General features: G+C 39.7%; 2 protein-coding genes and 1 long non-coding RNA gene across 4 annotated transcripts in view; all 3 read left to right on the top strand.

Annotated features, from left to right (window-relative positions):
- The window catches only part of LOC306827184 (uncharacterized protein), a gene marked incomplete at its 3' end in the record, with an annotated part of 31,939 nt that extends 24,190 nt beyond the window's left edge, over positions 1–7,749 (top strand). The window contains exons 2-5 of the mRNA XM_079348853.1: positions 6,257–6,325; positions 6,772–6,918; positions 7,343–7,609; positions 7,702–7,749. Coding sequence (XP_079204979.1) covers positions 6,257–6,325; positions 6,772–6,918; positions 7,343–7,609; positions 7,702–7,749 — 531 coding nt within the window. The remainder of the gene's footprint in view (positions 1–6,256; positions 6,326–6,771; positions 6,919–7,342; positions 7,610–7,701) is intronic.
- LOC306826148 lies at positions 2,499–3,619 on the top strand. Of its 2 annotated transcripts, XR_013779373.1 has the most exons (4): positions 2,499–2,958; positions 3,091–3,233; positions 3,319–3,507; positions 3,596–3,619. It is a non-coding gene; the product is annotated as an uncharacterized lncRNA (long non-coding RNA). The 2 variants fall into 2 exon arrangements; XR_013779374.1 differs by having other exon boundaries at positions 3,319–3,612.
- A 345-nt stretch (positions 7,750–8,094) lies between the features above and the next one.
- On the top strand, positions 8,095–11,044 carry LOC306826463 (uncharacterized protein). Its single transcript, XM_079347823.1, has 5 exons — positions 8,095–8,488; positions 9,344–9,797; positions 9,893–9,961; positions 10,398–10,544; positions 10,617–11,044. The coding sequence occupies exons 2-5, from the start codon at positions 9,375–9,377 to the stop codon at positions 10,896–10,898; spliced, it is 921 nt and encodes a 306-aa protein (XP_079203949.1). The 5' UTR covers positions 8,095–8,488; positions 9,344–9,374; the 3' UTR covers positions 10,899–11,044.
- The last annotated feature ends 1,740 nt before the right edge of the window (positions 11,045–12,784 follow it).

The raw sequence follows: 12,784 nt of genomic DNA, 5'->3' as shown, positions 1-12,784 counted from the left end.
CTTTCTCACAGGACTGTACATGCTCGACTTGGATGAGAATAAAATCTATGCAAACCAACAAGTCAATGCAGCCTTAGAAGCCATGAGACAAGTCAACTTGGACCATGTAATGCCACTTCATCAGATTCAACAGACACTGAGCAGACATGACACTGTCACCATTGTTCACCACAACACAGAAGGATTGCCATCTCATGTCAATGACATCAAGAGCCATCATGAACTGTGTCTTGCTGATGTTTTGTGTCTTACAGAAACCCACCTACAAGGTTCCTCAGTTGCAGACAGTCTCCTTTTAGAGGGCTACAGGATGTTCACACGCAACAGACACGTGTCAAATGCAAATGTGCCAGAAATTGCCAGCAGAGCGTGTGGTGGAGTTGCCGTTTATGTAAAGAACCACTTGCAGGCCCATGAAAAACGGTACATAAATAATGTAACTGACCTTGAGTTTGTGGCTTTGAAGGTTGAAGCTCCGGTGAGGGCACTGATTGCTGCCGTGTACAGACCTCCCAACTACAGCGTTGCATCATTTCTGACAAACCTGGGGTGTCTTTTGGACTCACTGGAGATCATGGACTGCCATCCCATCATTGTCTGTGGCGATTTCAACGAAAACCTGTTATCAAACACCAAGAAGCCGATTCTGGAGCTCTTTCAGTCCAAGGGATATGCTCAACTGATCACCGCTGCCACAACAGATAAAGGTACCCTCCTGGACCCCATTTTTATCTCACGACCACAGCAATGTCTCCACTTGGGTGTCATGCAGAGCTATTACAGTTACCACAACCCTGTTTACTGTGCAGTTTCCTCTAACAGCTCATGAAAGAATTCAGCTTGATGATTTTTTTAAGGACAATTTAACCGTTTTAATTAAACTTGTAACTCTTAAGAGTAGAAAAGATTTTTTTTCTAGAAACAGTTTGACTTTAAAGAATACGTTTTTAAAAGGTGTAAATATGTAAATATCACAGAGTATGTAAACAGAAAACAATGTGAATAATTGGACTGACCAGTATTTTTCAGAGGGAGGAAGCTCTGCGGTCTGGCTGCAACACCTCGCCAGGCTGCCTCAGTCTCACTGAGACTGGGGGGGAGGGTGGGTGGACCAGAGTATTCCTCCTCAACTGGAAATCATTGTCGTTGATGGATTGGAAATCATTGTCATAATCATAATCTCCTGAGAACAAACATGCTGCTGGACGTGTCTCTATGGTAATAACAAATAAGTATATTCTTCCAGGCTTAAAGACTCAGGTAAGACAAATGTTTTTGCAGATTACAGATAGTTGGTAAGTATGAAATGTGTTTGGATAAAAGTTATTATGGGTCTACTTTTCAGAGTGTTTTTACAGAACTTTCTTTTGACCTGTGCATTCATCAAATTAATGTCAAGTCAAGTCAACTTGATTTAAATCGGCTTGACTTGACATTAAGGGCTGGTGGGTGAGGATTGATAAATGCACAGGCCAAAACCCTTATTAGATGTATAGATAACTGTAAGTTTAACTATACTACTCAAAGCTTCCAGCTGAAACCCCAAAAAAGTTTATTTCCACCCAATTTTCTTTGACAACTTTTTAGCGAGGTGGGTGGCCTTGTAGATACTATAGCCTTTGTAAGTTTCTTTTTCTTCTCCTGGAGGTGGACAGTTCTTTCATATGCTCAGCCCTCCATAGACAGCCTCACAAATCCCTACTTCTTCAATCTGAACCGCCGATCGGACTAATTCATACCTTTAACCCAAAAAAACAGGTTGACTTTTTATATTTTTAGGTTTATTTAGTCTGGGGTTTCAGCTGGTTAGTGTATAAGAGGTTTTCACATGTTTTTACTTTGCGTTGGGCTAATCTGACCCCTGTTAAACAACAGTCTTATAAAGTTATAGTAAAGTTATAGCTATAAAGTCATGGCTTAGTTAAATGAGCCTGTCAACTGATTTGATTGGTAGATAATGTTGTCTTATTTGTCTTCTAAATGAAATTCACAAATGTCAAGGAAATGTCATTTTTTTATTAACCCTTCAAGGAAAACCTTAGCATTTGAGTAAGTCTTGGTTAAAAAAACAACGACAGAAATGAAAGTTGTTCCAGGTGTCAGTCCAGGACTATGGAGCCTGGGAATGATCTACCAGGGGTATTAGCCCATAGCTGTAAGCACATTGTGAAAAGCCTGTGATGGTAAGACTAAACAATATAGCAAACATTAGTTATTGACATTATTTTATTAATCAAAAATAAGAAGTATGTATATAGGAACATCTTAAGTCAAATGATTGTACTTGACAAATTTGTCCCTCATCTATATTCTTGAGCCTTGACTTATTTATTGTTTAAGTCATTTAGTCACCACACATTTTTGTTTTAAAAGAATTCTGTTTTTGCTTTTGATGTGTATATGTGTATATTATATTATTATTTATTTATATTTACATTATTTTGTATATTTTATTTTTATTATTATTATTATTATTATTATACTTATTATACTTTAGTTCATGTTTTCATTTGTTTTCCTACGTTCAAAGTGGTTTGAATCATCACATTTACCCTGGTTTTCAATTGAAAGCTAGTTTTAATAGAGGAATATGTAACACTGACACCTAGAATCACACAGATATCACATTGCATTCCAAATTCAAAACATTGCCGAGAGCAGTCTACCCCGCACCCCTCCTCCTGTACACACGGGTTGCCATGTCTGCTGAGCGGGCTAATTTTAAGCCAGCAGTATCAGCCCTCATCAACTACAAGGAAGCAACTGCCAACTCGAGGATGCATCACCTCCGTCAGCTTAAAGAAAGTTTACACGCTGGTCGTCACTGTTGGAGAATCTCTCAACAACCAGCAGGGGCCGAGGCTGAAGCAGAAAGGATGCAGCAGAATCAACAGTGGTCCCTCCTCCCTAAAAGCAACGCATGTCCAGTGGCCGAGTGTCTTCACAACAGATCACAAGGTAATGTTTCTCAATTCTAATGTATTATTTGCTTTTGTTGTTTAATTTTGTGTGCATTTATTTATCCGTCAGGTGTATTGTTGTTGCTGTTGACTTAAACAACTCTAAATGTCATTTGTTGTCTTCCTTCAGGTCTTCATCCAAAGTGTTTCAACCAGTATGAAGTGAAGACAAAGAGAATTGCACTGAGATCATGACATGTCAAGGAAGCACATGTCATTCAGTTTCTCTATGTGCAACGGCTACTGGTCACAAATGCGTTTATCTGCACTAAGGTATTTATTTTTTGTGTATCATGCAACTTTTAATCGTGTTTTGTATCAGTAGATTTTTACAACAACCTTCTGCTTCCTTTGTCAGAACTGGCTCCACCCCTTCACCTCCACGTCACCATCTGTGAATCCATCATGTATCCATTGTAGCTCAGCAGAGTCTAACTGATGGTGAAAATTAAACAAATGATGTGCAACAGTGACACAAGCTGCGGATCTATCATCACTCTCAGACTGAAGGTTCCTCATCACTGCAGCGTCAGGCTTTGTTCAAAAGGTAAACAATCTATCAGGAGAAAATGATGACAAACTTGAACAAACTAATGAGGAAATTCACTTTCTGACTGTTTTTTCTTCTATTTAAGGCTCTGCTCCTCTTCTTCACCTCACAGACACAGACACAGACAAACACACAGACAGACACAGACAGACACACACAGACACACACACACACACACAGACACAGACAGACACACAGACAAACACACAGACAGACACACACAGACACACACACACAGACACAGACAGACAGACAGACACACACACACACACAGACACACACACTCACACACATACATCTTACAGAGAGGGAACTATCAGGCTACTAGCCAAGTGTGGTATTCTTTTTCTGCTCATTTTAAAAATAACATGTTAATATCTCTCATACAAACACACACACACACACACACACACTCACCTTACAGAGAGGGGATTAAGTCCCAATTCAAATGAATTGAGAAATATTAAACCTTTCAACCTCCTTCAATGGGCCACAGGCCGGAGTTGAACCCTGGCCTCTATGCATGTGGTGGCGCACATGCTACCACTGTGCTACTGGCTTGTAGAGTTTTTAAACATAATATTACTTCAAATGTCTCACACACACTTCACACTAGCTCTTCTGCAAATCTTTCCTCCTCATACAGTCTCCTTGTCTAATAGTATTATACCTTCTTCTCCTCTGTCACACTGCTAATAGTATTATACCTTTTTCTTCTTCTACACTCTCATTCTCCTAAAGTATTGTGTTGATTGTATACTATTCTCCTACACTTAACTTATGTATGTTACTATGGTGATAGCCCTTCTCCTACAGTCTCTACAAAATGAATCCCAATTCAGATGAACGGAGAAATGTTAAACTGTTCAACCTCCTTCAAAGCCTCATAACTTTGACTGGGAGCCCACCTGTTGTGTGAAGTTTTTAACAGTTGTGTGTGTGTCCGGTGGAATGTTTTGGTGGAGTGGGTTACATCAAAAACTAAAATGTACTTTGATATATAATGGGTTTTCAGATAGTGTATTGATTGGCTACTTTCATTGTCTGGACAAACAATTTTCACATAGCAACATAAACTTTAGCCAATCGTGTACAAACGGTCTGTTCTGCTCTCAACTGCTGAAGAGCTTCGGTCAGTCTTTGGTCATCCATCAACGCAGGAACAATGGTAAGAACTTTCTAATTATAGCCTTTATGCTAGAAATGTTAGCTTATTGTCTTATGTGTATATATTATTGTGTATTCATTGTGAAGAATATAATACAGATTAGGACATGTAATATTTATGTCGAGAAAAATCCAAGAAAACAAAGTTAGAACTTAAAGTTGAAATTAAGCAAGTTGTCGCTCTTATGACTTCACTCAAACACTGGTTTGATTTTACAATAGTCCAATGTAATCTTCCTAACGGCTCAATATATTAACTATTGACATTAATTGCCACATTTTATGTAACAGAGAGGATTGTATTATGAAATGTGGAAATACACAGACAAGCTAGCATATTAACAAAGAGTTGATTCAAGGTCATATCCATCTGTGTGGAGGTTATCCTCACAGCCATTGGCTAATTACATGGTCTCAGCAAAAGACTGTCTCACAAAGTACAGTAGGACAAGGCTCTGGGCACTGGCAAATAATGATGTCGCATAGTAACAGTAGCTTTGGCCAATCACACCTCCCCCTCCAAAAAAAAAACGAAAAAAAAAAAACAGCCAGGCTGGCTGCTGTGAATTAGTCATGAAGAATTCACAAAATGGTGGAGGTCTGAAAAGAAAGGGACAGGTTGAATGAGGATAAATGATAGTATTATATATGTTAAAGTATAGTATAGATTAACATTAAATTAAGATATTATTAATTATAATTAATTGTATTAATTATTTCTGAATTGTATTTTTATTATATAATTTTAATTCTATATGTTTTATGTACAAAGCTAATTGAATTTTGACATTTTACTTTTTGTCTACTCTTTATTTTCTTTGTCATTTTCGTAAACCTGCATTGTCATTCATTTACTGTGCCTTTGAATTGCCCCCCTGGGTACAAATAAAGTGTTTTTAATTGAATTGAATTAATTATAGATAATTAAAATGAATTTATAAATGATTACTACTTTTATGTTGAAAGCGAACGTTCTCTCAAGTTTTTTAACAAAATTTCTTTTTCTTTATTCTCATGCAGATGAAGATAAACGCTGTCTGCGGCCAACGCCATGGCCCCAATTTTAACCCCCCACCCCTGCACATTGTTTTTATTTTAGAAAAACAAATAACGAAAACCCTTTCATGGGTATTTGAGGGAGGGGTTGTTTTCCCCTCAGTAAATAAAAAAAACAGGGCAGTCATCATTAGTGACGGGGAGACTGTTAAAAAAGTCACAATATTTGAATCATGCACCCTGAAATTTTTAATTGGTTTGGGCTACGTCCTCCGGTGATATTCCCTTCATGGGACAGCCCCACCATATGGGATAAACCTCACAGCGGCGACACGAGTTTTCAGGAGTGTTCCTGTTGAGGTGGGAGTTGACCTCAGGGAGCAGGGGCAGCTCCTATTGAACCCGCTCAGCCCAGAAAAGGCTTGGGCAGAGGCCAGGGGGATGCTGGTGGAGGTCAGTATAACATACATACACACACACACACACACACACACACACACACACACACACACATAGAGAGAGGATTTTTTTTAATACTTGCATGTTAAATGTTTAATACCAACAAAATATTTCTTCCATACAGGTGTCCACCATTCGAGCAGTCAACATGGGCAGGGACAAGGTCCCCATCAGAGACATTGTCCTGGAACAAGTAAGTTAGATATATTATATTAAGTAACTGCTCTGAATCTGTCTCCCATTGACCCCGTGTCTCTCTGTCACTCTCAGCCTCTTATTATTTATTGTTAGCAGCACGGACAGCTTCAGCATTGAAGTGAAATAGAGAGAATAAAAGCACCTGTAATGTACTGATGGAAGTCATAGTCATCATTTCAGAGGTTGAGAGAACATGTGCAAAGATTTGAGTAAAAGGGAAATTAGGGAGGAGAATGCAGACAGCTATATATAGCAGCACTTTTGATAAAAATGCTTTAATTATTTTGCAATATGAATATGAATGTTTAGCCTGTTTAGGTGACTCATTTATCCTATCATTGTGGAATGATTTACATCTAAAATGGGTTGTCGTTACTTAAAATGTATGCATACTGGATCAAAGCCCCATAAAACACAATACTGTTGTTTTATTTATTTAAGGACAATCACAGGGTTGGCATCAGTCTGTGGAGGGAGGCAGCCCTATGCCCTGTGGCAGTTGGAGCCTGGGTGGAGGTCACCCACCTCAGATCACGAGAATCTGGGTTTGGGACTAAATCCCACTCGACCCAATACACGGCCATAGTGGTAGGTTTTTATTAAGTCTCTGATCTAGTTCTTGATTTTATGAGGAGGAAATGGAGTTAACAGACACTCCACTCCTCTGATTTTTGCTGATGTCTCATTTCACCTGCGTGTTTGCTGACTTCAGTCAGATTTGAGGGAAACTTTTCAAAAGTGCAGATTCAAAAAATAAACAACTATTTTAGGTTTGTGTACAATTAAAATGAAAGGAGCAATATGCAATAGACACATAGCGTCTAAAATGGGTATCCATTTTATTCAAAATTAAAAACATTGGAGATAGCGGTCATTTAAAAAAAAAAACTAAAGTTTTGATTAATAGCTTGCCATGAGACACAAATTAGCTGTTTTCCAGAGGATTTGGGAATTCCACCAATCACTGTCTTGAAAAAGGCAGTTTTAACTTGTGTTTATTTCTTGCCACCAGGAGGCCAGCACCAGCCAGGAGGCCAACTGTCTGGGGGCTGATGATGTGCCAGGGAAGCCGGGGTGGCTCCATCTTCTCTTGGAGAGTGGGGAAATGCCCCTTATTTCAGAGGAGAAGTGGGGGGTTTTATGGCCACAAATGACATTCCTCCCATTTCCAGTAGTTATTTTAGTTAAAGGGGGGGAGGTGGTAGAAGTGGCTCCGGCAGGGAAAGAAATAGGAGAAGAGGGGAAGAAGGAGGGCGAGGACGAGGGGAAGCAGGGGCAGGTGGAGGGAGAGGAAGGAGAGATGTATATATGTTTTAAATGTTTTTTATTCAATGTGTTTAACTTATGTTGAAAGTTATTGTTAATATTCAGGCTAATGGCTCAGTTGGTAGTGTCGTTGCCCCTCAATCAGAAGGTTGAGGGTTCAATCCCCAGCTCCTGCGAGCAAAATGTCCGATGTGTCTTGTTCTTATACAGATACTTTCACTTTCTTCTACTTCTTGTTCTGCTTTTACTATTCCTACTTTTACTACATTTTCTTCTATCACTATTTCTTGTTCTTGTACAGACACTTTTACTTGTACTAATTAGTGTGAATGCTTCACAGCATTCACACTATTGTTATCCAAATCTTTATTATACCGATACTTCTACTTCCGTACGTTTTTTGCTTCGCTTCTACTATCAACTATCATTCTGTTCAGCTTTTTCTGCTCATGTGTGCTATGACTTTTCACGTTTGTACTACTTTTACTTTTTAAATCATTTCACTTTTTCCACAAAATTCTGCCCCATTGAAATGAATGGGAAACGTTTCACTCAGAAGGTTGAGTGTTCGATCCCCAGCTCCTGCGATCAACACTACTCTTCAACCGTTTGTGCTACTTTCACCTGCTACTTTTACTACATTTACATTGTTTTGCTATCTTGTATATTTTTTAAACTATACCTCCAAATGTTTGCTGATGTTTTTTGCTGTCTTCCACGTTTTTCAATGTGTGTGTATGTGGTGGGACACTTTTACTTGTTGTACTAATTTTACTACTGCCAGCTGACTGCCGTTACTCTTGATTGCACCTACACACACGTTCCTGCTCTTAACTGAGCTCTTAAAAGTGCTTCGGTCAGTCTTTGGTCATCCTTCAAAGCAGGAACAATGGTAAGAAGAAGAAGAAGAAGTTACACTTTATTAATCCCACGAGGGGAAATTCGGTTTTTTACACTCTGTCTAATGACACACACATAGGCCGAGATACACACTCATGCACAAACAGGGTTCCAGTGACATGCATTAATGGAGAGGTCTCAGAGTGAGGGGGCTGCCCACAGCGAGCGCTCCAGAGCAGTTTTGGGGTTCGGTGCCTTGCTCAGGGGCACCTCGGCAGTGCTCAGGAAATGGACTGGCACCTCTCCAGCTACCAGACCAATTTCCGAACTTGGTCCGTGCCGGGACTTGAACCGGCGACCCTCCGGTTCCCAACCCAAGTCCCTACAGACTGAGCTACTGCCGCCCAGTAGGACAACCTTTCTAATTATAGCCTTTATGCTAGAAATGTTAGCTTATTGTCTTATGTGTATATATTATTGTGTATTCATTGCGAAGAATATAATACAGATTAGGACATGTAATATTTATATGTTGAGAAAGCTAGAATTTAAAGTTGAAATTAAGCAAGTTGCCACTCTTCTCAAACACTGGTTTGATTTTACAATAGTCCAATGTAATCTTCCAAACGGCTCAATATATTAACTATTTATCTTAATTGCCACATTTTATGTAACGGAGAGGATTGTATTATGCATTATTACAGGGGTGGCCAACCCTTGTCGTCAAGAGCCACAATCCTGCATGTTTTAGATGTCTCCCTCTTCAACACACCTGATTCAAATGACTATCTCGTCATCAAGCTCTGCAGAAGTCTGATAACGATCCTGATCACTTTTATGTTGAAAGCGGACGTTTTCTCAAGTAGTTGTTTTTAACAAAATGTCTTTTTTCTTTACTCTCATACAGATGAAGATAAACGACGTCTGTGGACAACACCATGGCCCCGATTTCACTCCCCCACCCTTGCATATCATTTTTCTTTTTGAAAAAAAAATTGAAAAAACACTCAAGGGTGTTTGAGGGGGGGGCGGTTTTCCCCTTGGTAAAGAGAGAAAATAGGGTGCTCATCTTGAGTGATGGTGAGACCATCAAAAAGGTGACTCTTTTTGAGTCCTCAAAATTGATATTACAACTTGGTGTGGGTTATGTTCTCAGGGGATATTCCCTTCATGGGACAGCCCCACCATATGGTTTAAATATCACGGCACAGGCAAGGCTTTTTAGGAGCCTTACTTTTGAGGTGAGCGCTGAACTCAGGGAGCAGGGGCAGCTCCTACTCAACCCTCTGAGTCCAGAGAAGACTTGGACAGAGGCCAGGGGGATGCCGGGGCTGTTCACCCTGAAGGGGATGGTGGTGGAGGTCAGTATAACAGACACACACGCACACATAGAGAGGATTTTTTTAATACTTGCGTGTTAAATGTTTAATACCAACAAAATATTTCTTCCATACAGGTGTTCACCATACGAGCAGTCAGCGTGGGTAGGGACAAGGTCCCCGTCAGAGATATTGTCCTGGAACAAGTAAGTTAGATATATTATATTAAGTAACTGCTCTGAATCTGTCTCTCATTGACCCCGTGTCTCTCTGTCACTCTCAGCCTCTTATTTATTGTTAGCAGCAGGACAGCTTCAGCATTGGAGTGAAATAGAGAGAATAAAAGCACCTGTAATGTACTGATGGAAGTCATGGTCATTTCAGAGGTTGAGAGAACATGTGCAAAGATTTGAGTAAAAGGGAAATTAGGGAGGGGAATGCAGTAGACAACTATACATAGCAGCAATTTTGATAAAAATGCTTTAATTATTTTTCAATGGGAATGTGTAGCCTGTTTAGGTAACTCATTTATCCTATCATTGTGGAATGATTTACATCTAAAATGGGTTGTCGTTATTTAAAATGTATGCATACTGGATCAAAGCCCCATAAAACACAATACTATTTTTCTATTTATTTAAGGACAATGAAAGGGTTGGCGTCACCCTGTGGAGGGAGGTCGCCCTATGCCCTGTGGTGGCTGGAGTGTGGGTGGAGGTCACCCACCTTAAGTCCCGAGAGTCGGGGTTTGGGACTAAATCCCACTCTACTCAATTTACGGAAATTGTGGTAGGTTTTTATTAAGTCTCAGCCAATTAAGTATAATTAGCTGTTTAACTAATGTTTATTTCTTGCCATCAGGAGGCCAGCACCAGCCAGGAGGCCAAATGCCTGGGGGCGGACACCGTGCCAGGGCAGCCGGGGTGGCTTCACCTGCTATTGGAGAGTGGGGAAATGCCTGTAATTTCTGAGGAGAAATGGGGGCTATTGTTTCCAAAAATTACGTCGATCCCTTTCCCTGTTTTTATTTCGCTCAAAGGGGGGGTGGTACAGGAAGTGATTACATTGGGGAAAGACAAGGATGGAAGAGGGAAAGAAGAGGGGGAGGATGAAGAGGGGCAGCTGGAGGAAGACGAGGTGTAGGGGGAAGAATGTATTTATTTATTTTTTATTGATCAATGTTTTTAATTTCTGTTGAAAGTAGTTCATTTGTTTTAATTGTTACTGATTTAAAAAAATGCGTTTGTTTAATTTTCATGTTAAAAATAAATATTGTTTACTTGAACAAAGTGACTGATTGTTTACTTGGACAAAGTGACTGTACAATTAAAACGCAACAACTTCAACCACGTAATATAAGTAGCCTATTAGATCTCTCTGTCTTTCATTGATCAATCAATAAAATGAATTGTCTTATTTTTTTTCCTAATGTAGAGTACTTGGTTCCCTCCTTTTAAAAGAGATTGAATCAATCACGGAGCACGTCCTTACCTAATGTCTATATTACTTGTGGTGAGACGGGCTTTGGAGGCCTGTGTTGGGTGTACTTTTACCTGTCGCTCTGGTCTGGTGGACCATTTAAGCGCTCCCATTCCCCTTTGACCTCACGCTCTTCCTGGTCCTCCGTATTGGCCGCCTTGTCCTCCAGCTTCAGGTAGATCCCATTTCATGTCCAAATGCATAAAATAATCCTTCCAAATCCCACCGCTGCGCTCCGTCGCTCATTTCTGAGGAGAAATGGGGGGATTTGTTTCCAAAAATGATGTCGGTCCCTTTCCCTGTGTATATTTCGGTCAAAGGGGGGGTGGTACAGGAAGTCATTGCAGTAGGGAAAGACAAGGATGGAAGAGGGAAAGAAGAAGGGGGAGGATGAAGAGGGGAAAAAGAAGGGGGAGGACTACAAAGAGGGGAAGCAGGGGCAGCTGGAGGAAGAATAGATGGAGGGGGAAGAAGGAAAATAATGTATATGTGTTTTAAATGTTTTTTTATTGATCAATGTGTTTAATTTTTATGTTGAAAGGAGTTATTGTTCATTTGTTTTAAATAATTATTTAAGATTTAAATAATTGTTTAATTTGTATGTGAAGTTTATGTTATGTCAAAATAAATCGTTTTTCTTGGACAAAGTGACTGATTGTTTACTTGGACAAAGTGACTATACAATTAAAACACAACTTCAACCATGTAATAATAATATACGTAGCCTATTAGATCTCTCTCTTTCTCTCTCTCGCTCTCTTTCATTGATCAATCAATAAAATGAATTGTCTTTTTTTTTCTTTTCTTTTTAATGTAGAGTACTTGGTTCCCTCCTGTTAAAAGGGATTGAATCAATCACGAAGCATGTCCTTAACTAATGTCTATTGTTACGATTCAGAATGAACTGGGAACCAAACGCACAACTCAGAGACAGTATAAACAAAAACAATAATTTATTATACAAAAATGTGACACGGTGAACTACAATACAATTTGAAATGTAAGTGACACTAATGTGAAGCATAAACTAAAGTGACTCAAATGTGTACAGGAAATAATGTGACACTCAACTATGTGAAGCAAGGAATATAATGTGACTCGAAAAACACGCGTGATGAAGCCAGACGAAGACGAACGAACGACGAGAAGTACAGGATACAGAACGGGCAGGACTGGGAACTAGGCGAGAGGGAGAAAAAACACGAAGGGTCAAAAAACACGACAGGGAGATCAACAAGCAATTTACAGAGTACTAAATATCAGAGAAAGACACGGAGAGCACGAACCACGGATGAACAACAATAGTCTGGCGCCGGTAGTGTGGAGGGAGCTGGCTTAAATACTGCATTGATTACATAGGCAACACCTGTGCACTAACCTGCAAGCAATGAGTAATCAGGGAGGAGCAGGGAGCACACAGAGGGAGTGACAGACAGGGGAAAAACCAAAACATAACATCTATATTACTTTCTTTTAATTCGCTTTCCTGACGCTCATCAGTGACCATTAGAGCAAATCCAATAATTTATTTAAAAATGTCAATGTTAGAG

This window comes from Symphodus melops (genome assembly GCF_947650265.1).
Source record: "Symphodus melops genome assembly, chromosome: 7".
In the NCBI taxonomy this organism is placed as follows: domain Eukaryota; kingdom Metazoa; phylum Chordata; class Actinopteri; order Labriformes; family Labridae; genus Symphodus; species Symphodus melops.
This window is presented reverse-complemented; position numbering and strand designations above follow the sequence as displayed.

Excerpts from the sequence above, each read along its gene's own strand:
- LOC306826463 (XM_079347823.1), top strand. The coding sequence starts at position 9,375 with ATGGCCCCGATTTCACTCCCCCACCCTTGCATATCATTTTTCTTTTTG. Across the intron at positions 9,962-10,397 it reads GAGATATTGTCCTGGAACAA|GACAATGAAAGGGTTGGCGT; the intron begins GTAAGTTAGATA and ends TATTTATTTAAG. Across the intron at positions 10,545-10,616 it reads CTCAATTTACGGAAATTGTG|GAGGCCAGCACCAGCCAGGA; the intron begins GTAGGTTTTTAT and ends TCTTGCCATCAG.